The 14457-nt window shown below is 40.0% G+C and overlaps 1 protein-coding gene across 1 annotated transcript; it reads left to right on the top strand.

Annotated features, from left to right (window-relative positions):
• Positions 1-5965: 5965 nt before the first annotated feature.
• DUXB (double homeobox B) lies at positions 5966-13981 on the top strand. Its single transcript, XM_066350198.1, is given in 8 exon segments — positions 5966-5990; positions 7877-7965; positions 7967-8032; positions 10103-10116; positions 10752-10844; positions 12178-12324; positions 13815-13872; positions 13874-13981. Coding segments are annotated over 8 exon segments (600 nt in total).
• Positions 13982-14457: the final 476 nt, after the last annotated feature.

Below are 14457 nucleotides of genomic sequence, written 5' to 3'. Positions count from 1 at the left end.
CCAGGTGGTGGAACATTTCATGACCCTTTCCATTATACTATCTTTCTTTTTTTCTTTTATCTCCATCAATTTGAGAGAGAGGAAGGGAAAGAGTGAGAGAAGTGTCAACTTGTTGTCCCATTTAGTTATGCACCCATTGATTATTTCTCATATGTGCCCTAACTGGGGCTGGAACTGGTAACCTTGGAGTCAAGCTGGCAACTCCAGGATGGAGCTAGTGACCTCGGCACTCCGGGACAACGCTCTATCCACTGCACCACCAGCCAGGGCTATGCTACCTTTTTATGTTATTCTTTTTCATTAGAGTTTTATTTAAATATAGATATTTACCATAAAATTTATCCTTTTAGAGTGTGCAAACATTGACAGTAGCTAATTTTAGAAATTTTTCATCATCTCTAAAGAGAAATCTCCTACCAATCAGCAATCAGTCCCCATTCTCTCTCCTCCCAGTCCCTGGAAACTAATAACCTACTTTCTGTCTGTATGGATTCACCCATTCTGGACATTTCATATGAATGAAATCAAACAATTTGTGGCCTTTTGTGTCTTCTTGCTTTCATTCAACATAATGTTTTCAAGGTCCATTCATGTTCTAGCATAATATTATTGTATAGATAAGCCGCATTTTATTTATCCCTTCATCAGCTAAAGGAGATCTCATATACTAACATACAGTAATTCCCAGCATCTTTCTTTGTCACTCTTCGCCTTAACTAAAGTAAAGAGCTTGAGACTAAAAGCTAGAAAGTAGAAAGAAGGCGTGCTCTCCTGGAGAAGAAAAAAAGTCCTCAGAGCCCCTCCCCCCCAAAATGGACAAGTCTTGTTTTCATGAAGATGTACTGTAAACCAGTGGTCCCCAACCTTTTTTGAGCCACGGACCGGTTTAATATCAGAAAATATTTTCACGGACCGGCCTTTAGGGTGGGACGGATAAACGCACAAAATAAAATTATGTGACCGGTGTAAAAAGTGTGGTATTTTTAAATATAATTGTCGAACTTACGAGACAAGCGTCAAGAGTGAGTCTTAGATGTAACAGAGGGAATCTGGTCATTTTTTAAAAATAAAACATCATTCAGACTTAGATATAAATAAAACAGAAATAATGTAAGTTATTTATTCTTTCTCTGTGGACCGGTACCAAATGGCCCACGGACTGGGACCGGTCCACGGCCCAGGGACCACTGCTGTAAACCAATGAGGAAATTTGTCTCTAAGAGAGTTGATTCACTGTGCACAGGTGAGAATGACTCAGTAGTCACCCTGGCACCCAAAGTTTATCAAAGGAATGTGTATGCATGTACACAAATACACACACACATGCACTCTTGTTAGATCCAGTGTGCATTGTCACTTTATTCTGTTAATCATGAATGGTTTAAGTATTTATTTTCAGGGTAAGTGCCAAAATATTTCCAGTTTTCCTGAATTAAAGTATTATTTCAGAGCTGTGGATATATTATGTAAAATGCATTTCATGAAAGAAATTTCTACTTTCTATCTTTGGAATATTCTCAGATGTACTAAAGGATAGGCACTGTGGCAAACAAATGTGAGGTCATAGTTCATGGGCTGAAAGAATATCACAAGGCAAAGACTGAAATCAGTAATTTGCAAAATGGCCTGGCCTGTGGTGGCACAGTGGATAAAGCATTGACCTGGAATGCTGAAGTCACCAGTTCAAAACCCTGAGCTTGCTGGTCAGGCACATACAACAAGCTATGAGTTGATACTTCTCACCCTCCCGCATCTCTCTCTCTCTCCTCCCTCTGTAAAATCAATAAAAATAAAATATTTAAAATAATAATAATTTGGAAAATATAATCCCCTTGGTAAACATGGCCTGACTGGGCTGGTGTCATGAGGATAGACATAAAATATTTGGCCCCTATAAAATATATTGTTCATTTATTTGGTCAAAATTATTAGCTTCCATCCAGAAAATTACTACCCGTCTCCACTAGGCACAATATGATTTTCCAAGCCAAAGCTTCCATTCACACTCAAAGCAATTGGAAGATCCAGATAAAACCCTTCAAGTTTTCACAGAACAAAAGTCCATACTAGGAGCCAGTAGGAACATGGACTCAATCCATGTATTAAATGTCCTCTCATAATATGGAAGAAGAAGAGGAGCATTACACTCATTGGAACATAGCGGTAGCAAGCATCATCTGGGGAGATATTTTAAGGGAGAGCTCCCCTTAACAAGAATGCATTTCCCCCCTTAAGATCAATGTCTGCTTCCTAGTTAAGGTACAGACCATATCCTTAGATGTCATTTACTTGGCCTCATGTGTAGGGGCACTAGAGACTATCGCTCTTACGGGGTTTTACCATCTGGGTATTATCCTAGAAGGTGGAATTTACAATATTTTTATCCAAAGAAATTAAGTTTATTTTATTTTAGTTATTGATTGGTCAGAGAGAAAGAGAGGAAGAAAGAGAGAAGCATTCATTTGTTGTTCCACTTAGTTGTGCATTCATTTTTGTTTGCTTCCCAAATACTGGGGATTGAACCTGCAACCTTGGTGTTTCAGGACAATGCTCTAACTGACTGAGCTAACCAACCAGGACCAAAAGAAAATTAAGTTTCTTTTAGTTCAAGCGTGTAAATTTTCCAATAATAGCACACACATATACTGACAGAGGAAAACACAAATAAAGGTCAATTAACTTACCGATTGTATTTCTTTCCAGGTATAATTAGTCCATTTCCCCAATTCATTATGCCTAGTTTTTCTGTATCTCATCTTAATAGAATTCCTGAGCTTATTTATCAGTTGTCTGTTGCAAAAGGACACCATTTTTTTCCCCTGTGTCAGTAGATAGGAATGCTTTCTTTAATAATAGAGGAATAATTTGTTGACAGAAATTTTAATGCAATCATTGCTTTAAACTAAGCGTTTTAAGTCACAATGCAGGTTTGATTTTTGCTTTTCTTAACTACAAGTAAAATTTTTGTTAGAAAGTGTATCTCCAATTTTTTATTTCTTCATTTAAATGAGTATAAAATCTACCTGTATACTTTACCTTGTAATTTATGCATTATTTCTATCCCCTTCCCTTCTCCTATTAGGCAACACATTCCTTCCCCCCAACCCCAACCAATATTAATAGAGTATGCATTTATTAACACTTTCCCTTCTGAGCTCATTTCTTTCTGGATGTTCCCAGACAATAGTGGCCAAGAATATATGAGTCATGATAATGATAGTCTGTTTTGTCTTTTTGTTTTTTTTTAAGAGACAGAGAGAGAGTCAGAGAGAGGGATAGGTAGGGACAGACAGGAACGGAGAGAGATGAGAAGCATCAATCATCAGTTTTTCATTGAGACACCTTAGCTGGTCATTGATTGCTTTCTCATATGTGCCTTGACTGCGGGCCTTCAGCAGACCGAGTAACCCCTTGCTCAAGCCAGCAACCTTGGGTCCAAGCTGGTGAGCTTTGATCAAACCAGATGAGCCCGCGCTCAAGCTGGCAACCTCGGGGTCTCGAACCTGGGCCCTCCGCATCCCAGTCCGATGCTCTATCCACTGCGCCACTGCCTGGTCAGGCTGTTTTGTCTTTGTGTGTTTTTTTGTTTGTTTTTTGTTTTGGTTTTGGTTTTTAGGTTTTGTTTTGGATTTTGTTTTGTTTTTTGAGAAAGAGAGAGAGACAGGAAGGGAGAAGTTGAAAAGCATCAACTCGTCCTTCCTTTCACTTTAGTTGCACATTGTTTGCTTCTTGTATGTGTTTTGACTAGGATGAGCTAGTGTACCCTTGCTCATGCCAGCAACCTTGGGCTTTCATGCCAGCGACATTTTGGACTCAAGTTGGCAAGCTTTGGGATCATGTGGACGATTCCCCACTCAAGCCAGCGACCCAGTGCTGAAGAGCCTGCACTCTGAGCCAGTGACCTCGGGGCTTCAAACCCACGACCTCTGCAGTCCGGATCAACACTTTATCCACTGTGCCACCACCAGTCAGTTATCCTTAGGTCAACTCATAAGAGGGCTTGTCCCATTTTCTACCTTCCAGGTTTTGAGATTGACCAAAAACTTTATTGTAACATGAGTTGCCATCCTTCTAGAATTCAATCAAGTTTTCTACCACCCAGGCTTGTCCTCAAGATAAATTCACATATATATTTATTTCCTGTTAATACTATCACTCCAAAACAATTTGGTGACTGTATCAAGCAGAGTTCAACTGTTCAACCAAAGAAACAGGGTCAGTATATAGCATGTAGAGATTTATTGCAAGGAATTGAATTGTGTGACTGTGCAGAACGGCGAGTCTGAAATTCATAGTACAGGCTGAACTGTTGAACATGAGTACCTATCAACAGGAAAAAATTCTTCTTCGCAGGGAAGCCTCCTCCAGCTTTTTAGCCTTTCATTTGATTAACTCAGGCCCATCCTGATTATTATATAGGGTAATTTCCCTTAGTTAATGTCAAGATTATGGACTTTAATCACACCTACAAAATACCTTCACAGAAATACCTAGATGAGTGTTTGAACAACTAAGATCTGTCAGTCTAGCCATGTTGACACATAAAAGTGACCATTTCCATCCACACCTTGTCAACCATATACCCCTCCTGAAACCAAAATTTCCTAATAAAGTAACAAAGTGATATTTCTGCCTAATATCATAGAACTATCCTGCCTACAATACAAACATGCTAATCCTTTCCCCAAAAGAAGATGCAACACCCTTGGGTGATGTGTCTTTCTCTTTTGATATTCCTTAAATAAGGTTAACTATTATCAATACATCTTATATCAGATCATTAGGGAATGACAGCAGAAAGAAAACAAAAGCTATTTTGTTTATATATCTATACATATATAGATTCATAACAAGATTCACAACTAGTATGTCCACATTTCTACAAATGGTCACCTGGTAATAGTTGGTATTATTAGCTATTTTCTTCCACTACAATTCATATTTGCTTTGACCTCAGCAATAACTTCACGTGGTTTATGGTTCTTCCTGGCCAGGAAACCCAAATATTTATTAATATTTATAGATATTTATAAATATATGCAAGAGTCTGTTCTTACAGAACCTCCTGGTTCAGTGCAAACATCTATATCATTTAATGTTCAACCAGAGAAACAGAATCAGCAAAATTCTGAACTCAACTTGCATAAGGAACTAGTGAAATTACACATGTGTGTGGTTACATAAACATATAAAGACATTTACTATAAGGAATGGGCTTACACAGTTGTGGGGCCTGGATAGGCAAGAATGAGATTTCTAAGGCAGGCCCTTGGTCTGGCAGAAAAGAAAGCTGCTGTGCGCAGGTGTGACTTCATTTCCTTGTGGAATGCCAAAGTTTTGCTCTTAAGACAATCAATGATTGCATCAGCTCCACCCAGACTATTGAAGATAATCTCCTTTACATAACTTCAACTGTTTCTGTGATTCAATCAGTCCACGAAATACAGTCCACAGCAACACCTTGATTAGTAGGTTTTCTTAATAACTGTGAAGTATAGACTCACCAAGATGACATGTAAACACTATGATCAACGATGGAAAGAAATGTGTAAGAGCTGAGAAAACAGGAAAAATCCAAAGTGAAATCACGACATCTGTATAATACTATAAATATAATATCATCAAAACCAAAAAAAAAAAAGAAGCAAGAGTTTTAAAACATTATAGAGAAAAAATGTTTGTGTATATGACTACATGTAAATTAGAGAGCACAGATTCTAAGTCATATTAGGAAAGATATGATAGTAAAATTGCCTAGTAGAGTCTACTTTCTCTTCATTTGATTACTTCAAATTTCTTTCTAAAAAGAAAATAGATTTCTTTCTAAATGAGTTAAATAATTAAGGAATTAAATGGAAGGGTATAATTTAAGGAACGGGTGTATCATCCTGGGCATTAATATGCCCTGTGTCTTGGAGAGTGGCTTAGTCACCCACTCTGCAGAATCCAGGTACCTCTACTCAAGATGGGTTTGAACAGCACTGCACATAGTAAGCTGGCAGCTCCGTTTTGCTCTCTTCTTTGATAATGCCACATGCTTTCTTTATCTTCCAGAGTTCATTAAGGTTAAAATCACAATCACAATTAGAGGAATCGATTGTTGCAGCCAGGGGTATTTTACAGTGATACACTGCATCAAGGGATTGATGGATGCTTTCAAGTTGGAAACTAGGAATTTAAGATGGTCTATAACTGCCTGACCAGATGGTGCAATGGATAGAGCATCGGCCTGGGATGCTGAGGACCCAGATTCGAAACCTCAAGGTTGCTGGGTTGGGCATGGGCTCATCTGGCTTGAGTACAGGCTCCCAGCTTGAGTGCAAGGTCACTGGCAAGAGTGTGGGATCATAGACATGATTCCATGGTCACTGGCATGAGCCCAAAGATCACTGGCTTGAGCAAGGGGTCACTGGCTTGGTTGATGCCCCCTAGTCAAGGCACATATAAGAAAGCAATCAATGAACAACTAAGGTGCCTCGATGAAGAATTAATACTTCTTATCTCTCTCCCTTCCTGTCTGTCTGTCCCTATCTGTCCCTCCCTCTCTCTCTCACAAAAAAAAAAAAAAAAAGATGATCTATAACAAGAAAAACCTTCTCAATTTACATGACATAAGAGATAGCCATGAGCCTGACCAGGTGGTGGCGCAGTGGATGGAGCGTCGGACTGGGATGCGGAAGGACCCAGGTTCAAGACCCCGAGGTCGCCAGCTTGAGCGCGGGCTCATCTGGCTTGAGCAAAGAGCTCACCAGCTTAGACCCAAGGTCGCTGGCTCCAGCAGGGGGTTACTCGGTCTGCTGAAGGCCCACGGTCAAGGCACATGTGAGAAAGCAATCAGTGAACAACTAAGAAGTCGCAACGCGCAGCGAGAAACTGATGGTTGATGCTTCTCATATCTCTCTGTTCCTGTCTGTCTGTCCCTGTCTATCTCTGCCTCTGTAAATAAATAAATAAATAAATAAATAAATAAATAAATAAATAAAGAGATAGCCATGAGTTCCATATGTGGTTTGTCAAAAGTTTTAAAGGTTACACTTTATTTTCTATTTTTTCTATTTTTTTAAGTGAGAAGGGAGATAGAAAGACAGACTCCCACATGCGCAGTGACTGGGATCCACCCGGCAGACCCTGTTGGAGGCTGATGCTCAAATGAACTGAGCTATCCTCAGCACCTGAGGCCAACACTTAAACCAATCGACCCACTTGGCTGTGAGATGGGAAGAGAAAGAGAAGGGGGAGGGGAGCAGGGGAAAAGCAGACGGTTGCTTCTCATATGTGCCTGACCAGGGATTGAACCCAGGATGCTCACACATGAGGCTGATGCTCTATCCACTGAGCCAACTGGCCAGGGCCTAATGCTGACACTTTAAATGAAGAAAAACATATGTAGAACAATTAGATATTTTATATTTAATTCTACTAAAGTGTCAGTTGTTGTGTATTTTATTTATCCTATTAATTTTTTCCATGTGTTACTTATATCACTTATTTCCATTAGTTTTCCTAGCTCCTACTGCTTGCTATTCTCTTTGCATGTAATTTTGTGGATTTTTTGGTATCTTCTTCCTTGGGTAACTCAGACCACCAGCTGTCATTTTTCACTATTGTGTGTGTATGTATGTGTGTGTGTGTGTGTGTGTGTGTGTGTGTATACATATATATATATATATATATATATATATATATATATATATATATATATATATCCAAACTATATGTCTCCAATTTAGCATGACTTTAGCTGTATCCCTAAAGTAAAAATACAGAATAATCATTGGATCTACCGGCTTTCAACCTGAAGTAAATATAAGGCATATGTTCAGACAAATCCATAAATGCATCCTTCCTACCCTTCTCCCCATTTTCTCCTCATCAGGCATACTACAAAAAGAAACCTAGCAAAGCAGGCTTATTTACAACAAAAGTCAAAAGGATATCCTTCAAAAATGGTTTGAACAAAAACCATTACCCTAATACAGCTATCAGGAAACAGTTGGCAAAGGAAATTGGTGTTATGGAGTATAACATTCAGGTAAGCATCAGGTTTCTATTTCCTTATCTGAGTCGAGGAAGAGAAAAGCTGGGCTCAGCACCATCAGGCAATTCTCTTATGTCAGGTGTTCCCCAGAAGGTTTTTCCTGTTACGTAACATTCAAAACAAAATGAAAGGGACAAGAACTTGGTTTATATCTTTTACCAGTGGGGGAAATACTGGTTGCATATATTCACTGATGGAGAGAGGAGAATATACTGATTCAGCCTCTCCCACTAGGAGATGCTTAAATCAATTTTAGGAAATTAGATCACTATGATAACAATATGGTATCAAGTATTGGAATGCTGCAGAATGATTATGTAATTATGAAAAAACTGTTGGGCCCTGGCCCAATAGCTCAGTTGGTTGGAGCATCATCCTGACCTGTCAAGGTTGTGGGTTTGATCCCAAATCAGAGCACATACAAGAATCAACTACTAAGTGGAACAATAAAGCGATGTTTCTCTCCCTTCCTCTTTCTTTAAAAAAAAAAAAAAAAAAAAAAAAAAAGGAATGCCTGACCAGGTGGTGGTGCAGTGGATGGAGCACCAGACTGGGACACAGAGGACCCAGGTTCAAAACCCCAAGGTCATCAGCTTGAGCACAGGCTCACCAGCTTGAGCGCAGGGTTGCTGGCTTGAGCGTGGTATTATAGACATGACCCCATGGTCACTGGCTGGAGCCCAAAGGTTGCTGGCTTGAAGCCCAAGCTCACAGGCTTGAGCCCAAGGTCACTGGCTAGCTTGAGCAAGGGGTCGCTGGCTCGGCTGGAGCCCCCCCCACTCCAATCAAGGCACATATGAGAAAGCAATCAATGAACAACTAAACTGCCACAACAAAGAATTTATGCTTCTTACCTCTCTCCCTTCCTGTCTGTCCCTATTTGTCCCTCTCTCTGTCTCCAACTCCCATTAAAAAAAAAAAAGGAAAAGAAAGAAACTGTGGGATAAGAACTCATGTAAATTCCTGATTTTCAGACTAGCTTTTTTTTAATTAATATCTTAAATGTGATTCATAAACAGGAGTGTATGAAGGAAAATCCCATATTGTATTATTTTGAATAGAACTACTGATGTAAAACTGAACTAAATTAGATGTCTTCAGTCACCAAGAGAAACAACACAATTCAACCAGGTGAAACAGTATTTAAAGCAATGAAGAAAAATGTGCTTTTAAAGGAAAAAAATGAGTGCAGATTTTTGTTTCAAATATATAGACTCCAATAAGCCATTGGCTATAAGGTCCTCAGTCTGATGAGATGCCGGGAAAAGAAATTTTCCTTTACTCTTTGTGCATTTGCTCTAGGTGGTATTATAGACATGACCCCATGGTCACTGGCTGGAGCCCAAAGGTTGCTGGCTTGAAGCCCAAGCTCACAGGCTTGAGCCCAAGGTCACTGGTTAGCTTGAGCAAGGGGTCACTGGTTCGGCTGAAGCCCCCCCACTCTAATCAAGGCACATATGAGAAAGCAATCAATGAACAACTAAACTGCCACAACAAAGAATTTATGCTTCTTTAGGGAGACAGAGTTTGCTCAAATCTCATCCTATGAGAATAGCTGATGATTAGCGGCATGAGGGATACTGGGCCCTTGTAAACAGATGTGGAAGATGGTAAGTCCAGAAAACAATGTAGGATGAGGTTGGCTCTGCCATAGTGTCCACAAATTTATTCCAGTTTCCACCTATGCTTAAAACTTCCCTAAAAACATTTTGATTAATTACGGTTAGAGCACAGATATGATCTCTTAGTACAACACCGGGGATATAAGAGTGAGTCCCTAGCTTATTGGTTGTCATTAATACTCTAACTCTTACCACAAATTATCAAATTATAAAAATAAGACATTCAGCAATAATTAGAAAGTACATTGCAATTCTGACTCCAGTAATGAGGAAACAAGCAAAGAGTTCACATGTTTATGTCAGTGACAGTAGTTTCACAATGGGGTATACAGGAGTCCTCGTTATCTATCGCTCACTATGGGATAACATAAGTAAGAGGAAATGTGTTAGTCCAGCTCTTGACTGTAGCTAGTTCTCCCCAGTTAAAGACATTCTTTTCCAGGATGGCATCCAGATGTACTGTGTATTATGAACTGGTATTTCTTATGAAGACATGATGGGAGCCAAGAAGACATTTAATCACTGGAGACCTGCTGTAGAGAGAGATTAAGGGACAGAAATACTGATTTCCTTTGAGAGTACTAACAGTGTCTGTCTATCTGTCTGTCTCTCTCCCTCTCTCTACAGGTTTTGTTTGTTTTAGTTTTTCCATTGATTTGAAAGAAAGAAGAAAGGATAAAGAAAAAGAAGCATCAACTCGTTATTTCACTTAGTTGTTTCATTTAGTTGTGCACTCACTGATTGCTTCTCATACATGCCCTGACTGGGGGTCAAACCCACGACCTCTGGTGCACTGGGTTGACACTTTATCCACTGAGCCACCCAGCCAGGGACTAACAGTATCTCTTAAATCAGGGAAATTTACTTGGGATATTATGAGAAGGACCATAAAAGAAATGCTAATTTGAGCTGAGAGCAGATTGTGTGCTATCCTGAATTGTAGACTAATAGTTACATCATTCCTAGGATAACATCACCTTTTTCTTGTGATTATCCCAATGGCAATTGATCAAATCAGTTTTGTTTAACTGCATTGATATTTGCAATAACATAGACTGAGTTACATGACTTCCATGTCTTCTCCCACTTAGATTTGGTTTTAAAAACCATAGAGCAAAACAGAGACAATTGAGATCTGAATGGTCCTTAGGAAAAGACCACACCCAGGAACAGCACCAACATCAGCCATGAACTCCAGGTAAGAACGCACAAGCCCAGATGCATTTCTTAAGTGGGTCCCACATAGAGTAAAAACGATTGCACATGTTTTGTCCAAATTCTCCACAAAAAGTCCTTATCTTAGGACCCAGTCACAGCTTGTTCTAGGCAACCTAGTATCAGAAATATAAGCATCAAACTAAGAGGACTCTTCAACCAAGGAACACTGAAGAAGCCACACCGAGACTGCTTAGTGTATCCCAAGGTTTTCTTTACCATGCCACAGTCGCAGAGTTCCAGGGAAAAGCAACCTGGTCTCATCTCTCCAGGCAGAGGAGAACAGAAGCTCCATATCCACGCATGCTGCAAATGGCTTTTCCAGTCTACCTGAATCATTACCAGCTAGAAGCAGCGGTCATTGGGACTTGGACATGAGCTGCAAAGTATAGAATGGTGACAACAATTCCAGTGCCATGCGGACTTTTCCTGGATGTGGACTTTTCCTGGACTCCTGCTCCCTGTGACAGCTCCTAACAGACTGAACTGTGGTTGGGTTGCATTTTTCAGGGATTTGGCATGGTGATGGGGCCAACTTGGACTTGGTGAACATGTTAAGGACACTACTCTTTTATGGATTCTTGCTGTATTGGCCAGGAGTTCGCTTAAAGGCTTTTAATCACTGTAAAAAAAAATAGAAGACTGGATAAAGAAGATGGGGCACATATACACCATGGTATACTATTCAGCTAGAAGAAATGATGACATCGGATCACTTACAGCAGAATGGTGGAATCTTGATAACATTATGAGGGGTGAAATAAGTGAATCAGAAAAAAACAAGAACTGCAGGATTCCATACATTGGTGGGACATAAAAGCAAGACTAAGAGACATGGACAGGAGTGTGGTGGTTACGGAGGGTGGGGGGAGGGAAGGGGGGAGAGGGGGAAGGGGAGGGGGAGGGGCACAAAGAAAACTGGATAGAGGGTGACGGAGGATGATCTCTCTTTGGGTGATGGGTATGCAACAGAACTAAATGACAAGATAACCAGGAAATGTTTTCTTTGAATATATGTACCCTGATTTATTGATATCACTCCATTAAAATAAAAATTTATTTATTAAAAAAAAAAGAAATATAAGCATGGTCCCACAGTTGGCTGGGACAGGCAAGTTCTTAGCAAGCAGGTCTCTGGGCCTTTGGGGCCTGCTACGCTAAGCATGGTGTCAACTCTGGGATTCAGAGGGAGTAAGTATGGTCAGCTTTATTTTTTCAAGTTTGAGTTTCCAGTTCAAATGTGAAAACTGTCCTAGAAGCTGCCTTTTGTTCCTGTGTTATCCTTTACAATACTTATGAAAGAAGCCAGACATCCATTACAAGATCTCAATCAAACACCTTAGTTTAAGCCTTTAACTGGAACTGATTCCCTGATGCTGCAACCAGGAAAATACTGTCTAACCAAACAGGCATTCAGAAATCAAGAGTTCAGATAATTCTTGATTCAATGTCTGTAGCATTAAATATCTGCTATGATATTGCCCTCTCAAAAGTTACAGGATTTAAAAAAAAAAAAAAAAAAAAAAAAAAGGTTGCTGGAAAAAGGTTGACCGATCTTGAATTATCAGTCGTCAAGGGGCAGAGGTATGGATGGTCAAGACCTGGTATGGGAAGTCAGATTCTTACGAAAGGAAGAATTTCACCTCAGATTGTCAGTGGTGTGTCCATTTAAAATCACCAACAGCAAGCCTGACCTGAGTTGGCACAGTGGATAACATGTCAGCCTGGAATGCTGAGGTCACCTGTTCAAAACCCTGGGCTTGCCTGGTCAAGGCACATATGACAAGCAACTAGGAGTTGATGCTTCCTGTCCCTCCTCCTTTCTCTCTCTCGCTCTCTCTCTCTCTCGCTCGCTCTCTCCCTTTCTCTCTCTCTTCTATCTCTAAAATCAATATTTAAAAAAAAAATCTTGCCTGACCTGTGGCAGCACAGTGGATAAAGCATCAACCTGGAACACTGAGGTTGCCAGTTCAAATCCTTAGGCTTGCCAGATCAAGGCACATATGGGAGTCAATTGATGCTTCCTGCTCCTCTCCCCGCCCTTCTCTCTCTCTTGCTCACTCTCTCTCTCTTACTCTCTCTCTACCCCCACCTCTCTAAAATGAGTAAATAAATTTTAAATCTTAAAATCACCAACAGCAAATGTGGGAAAATGTATAAGTTGATATCTATTTTGAGAACCCTGACAGGTTTTCTACACCTTGACCTGTTATCATATTGGTTCAAAGAATTCTTTCTTGTAATGGGTGGTCCTGTGCCTAGTAGAATACTTTTCAGTATTCCTGGCCTCTAACAACCAGATGCCTTGCCTACTCCCCTCCCACCATTTGTGACACCCCTCAAAAAATCTATTGACATAGTCAAGTTAAATATCTTCCAGTTGGGAGAAAAACATCATTCCCATTGAGTTCCTTCTACCTAAGTTGTAGGGATAGTGGTTTAGTATATGTTAAATGTTCATACCAAGAAGCACATTCATAGGTTTATAAGCATAGAAACCCTCAAACACTTACTAACCCTTGTTCAGATGTATACAGGTGTATGTAAGATATGTAGTCATATGCATACACTGGCAAAGAGGAGGAAAACGTCAACCTGGTCAAGAGAACTTGTTTGCTAATCCACTACTGTAATTAAAGGGAGGATTCTAGAACATCTATTCAGCCAGTTTCATTTATTTATTGCTGTGTTATGACCTCAATTTAGGTATTTGTATGTTTGTGTATATACACATAATATACATACACACACATATATAAACACATACATATTAAACACATTTTCATATATATATGTATATATGAATAATATATAAAACCACCCTGATATTAGGGCTTATATTAATACTCCCTTTGCTTTAAATAGTAGGAGAAACAGAGCCAGACTGCTATGTCATATAATGTCTGTTTTTGCTTTTCCTTGCATATATGTGGTTTCAGAACCCAATTCTTACTCTACCCCGGGCAGAGCAGAAGGGAGCCTGTGAATTCCTTGGTAAGATGGCCCAAATAAGACACCAGATCTGACAGTTTAGCAGTGCCAAATCAACCTGTCCACTCTACAGGATGTGGGTCAGATGGACACATCTTACATTATGCCACAGTGATGAGAGCTGCCAAGCTCTGATTGCAGAATGGGATCCTCGAGACATACTGGCCACATCAGTACACAAGGTCTACTGGAGAACCGTCTCATCTCCTGGGCCAATTGCACCAAAATTATGTAGAAACCTCAGCCCTTAGGTCAACTCCTGCAATCTCCAAATTTTCATGAAAAGGTACGACCTTTTCTGAGTCCTGAACCACAGGAAAAGGATATTCCAGGATCCCAGCTGCGCCTCAGTGAAAATTCAGGCTCTGCTCCCCATGCTGCAAAGCTCCCTTTCAGAAGGAGGAAGGTGACGTCATTCTCATGGAACCTGGTCCAGGCCTCTTTCCTTTGGAGGCAGGATCAGTGCAATTTAAAAAATGATAAACAATAAAGTCACCCTTTTCAGGATAAGACTAATGAAAAGGAAAAAAAAAACACTTGGAAACCCCAATAAAGGTCTTACTCTGTGTTGTGGGTAGTGGTTGTTTTCTG

The sequence above is a fragment of the Saccopteryx leptura genome, chromosome 9 (genome assembly GCF_036850995.1).
Source record: "Saccopteryx leptura isolate mSacLep1 chromosome 9, mSacLep1_pri_phased_curated, whole genome shotgun sequence".
NCBI lineage: Eukaryota > Metazoa > Chordata > Mammalia > Chiroptera > Emballonuridae > Saccopteryx > Saccopteryx leptura.
The sequence above is the reverse complement of the archived record's forward strand: the minus strand, read 5'-3'. Positions and strand labels throughout refer to the sequence as shown.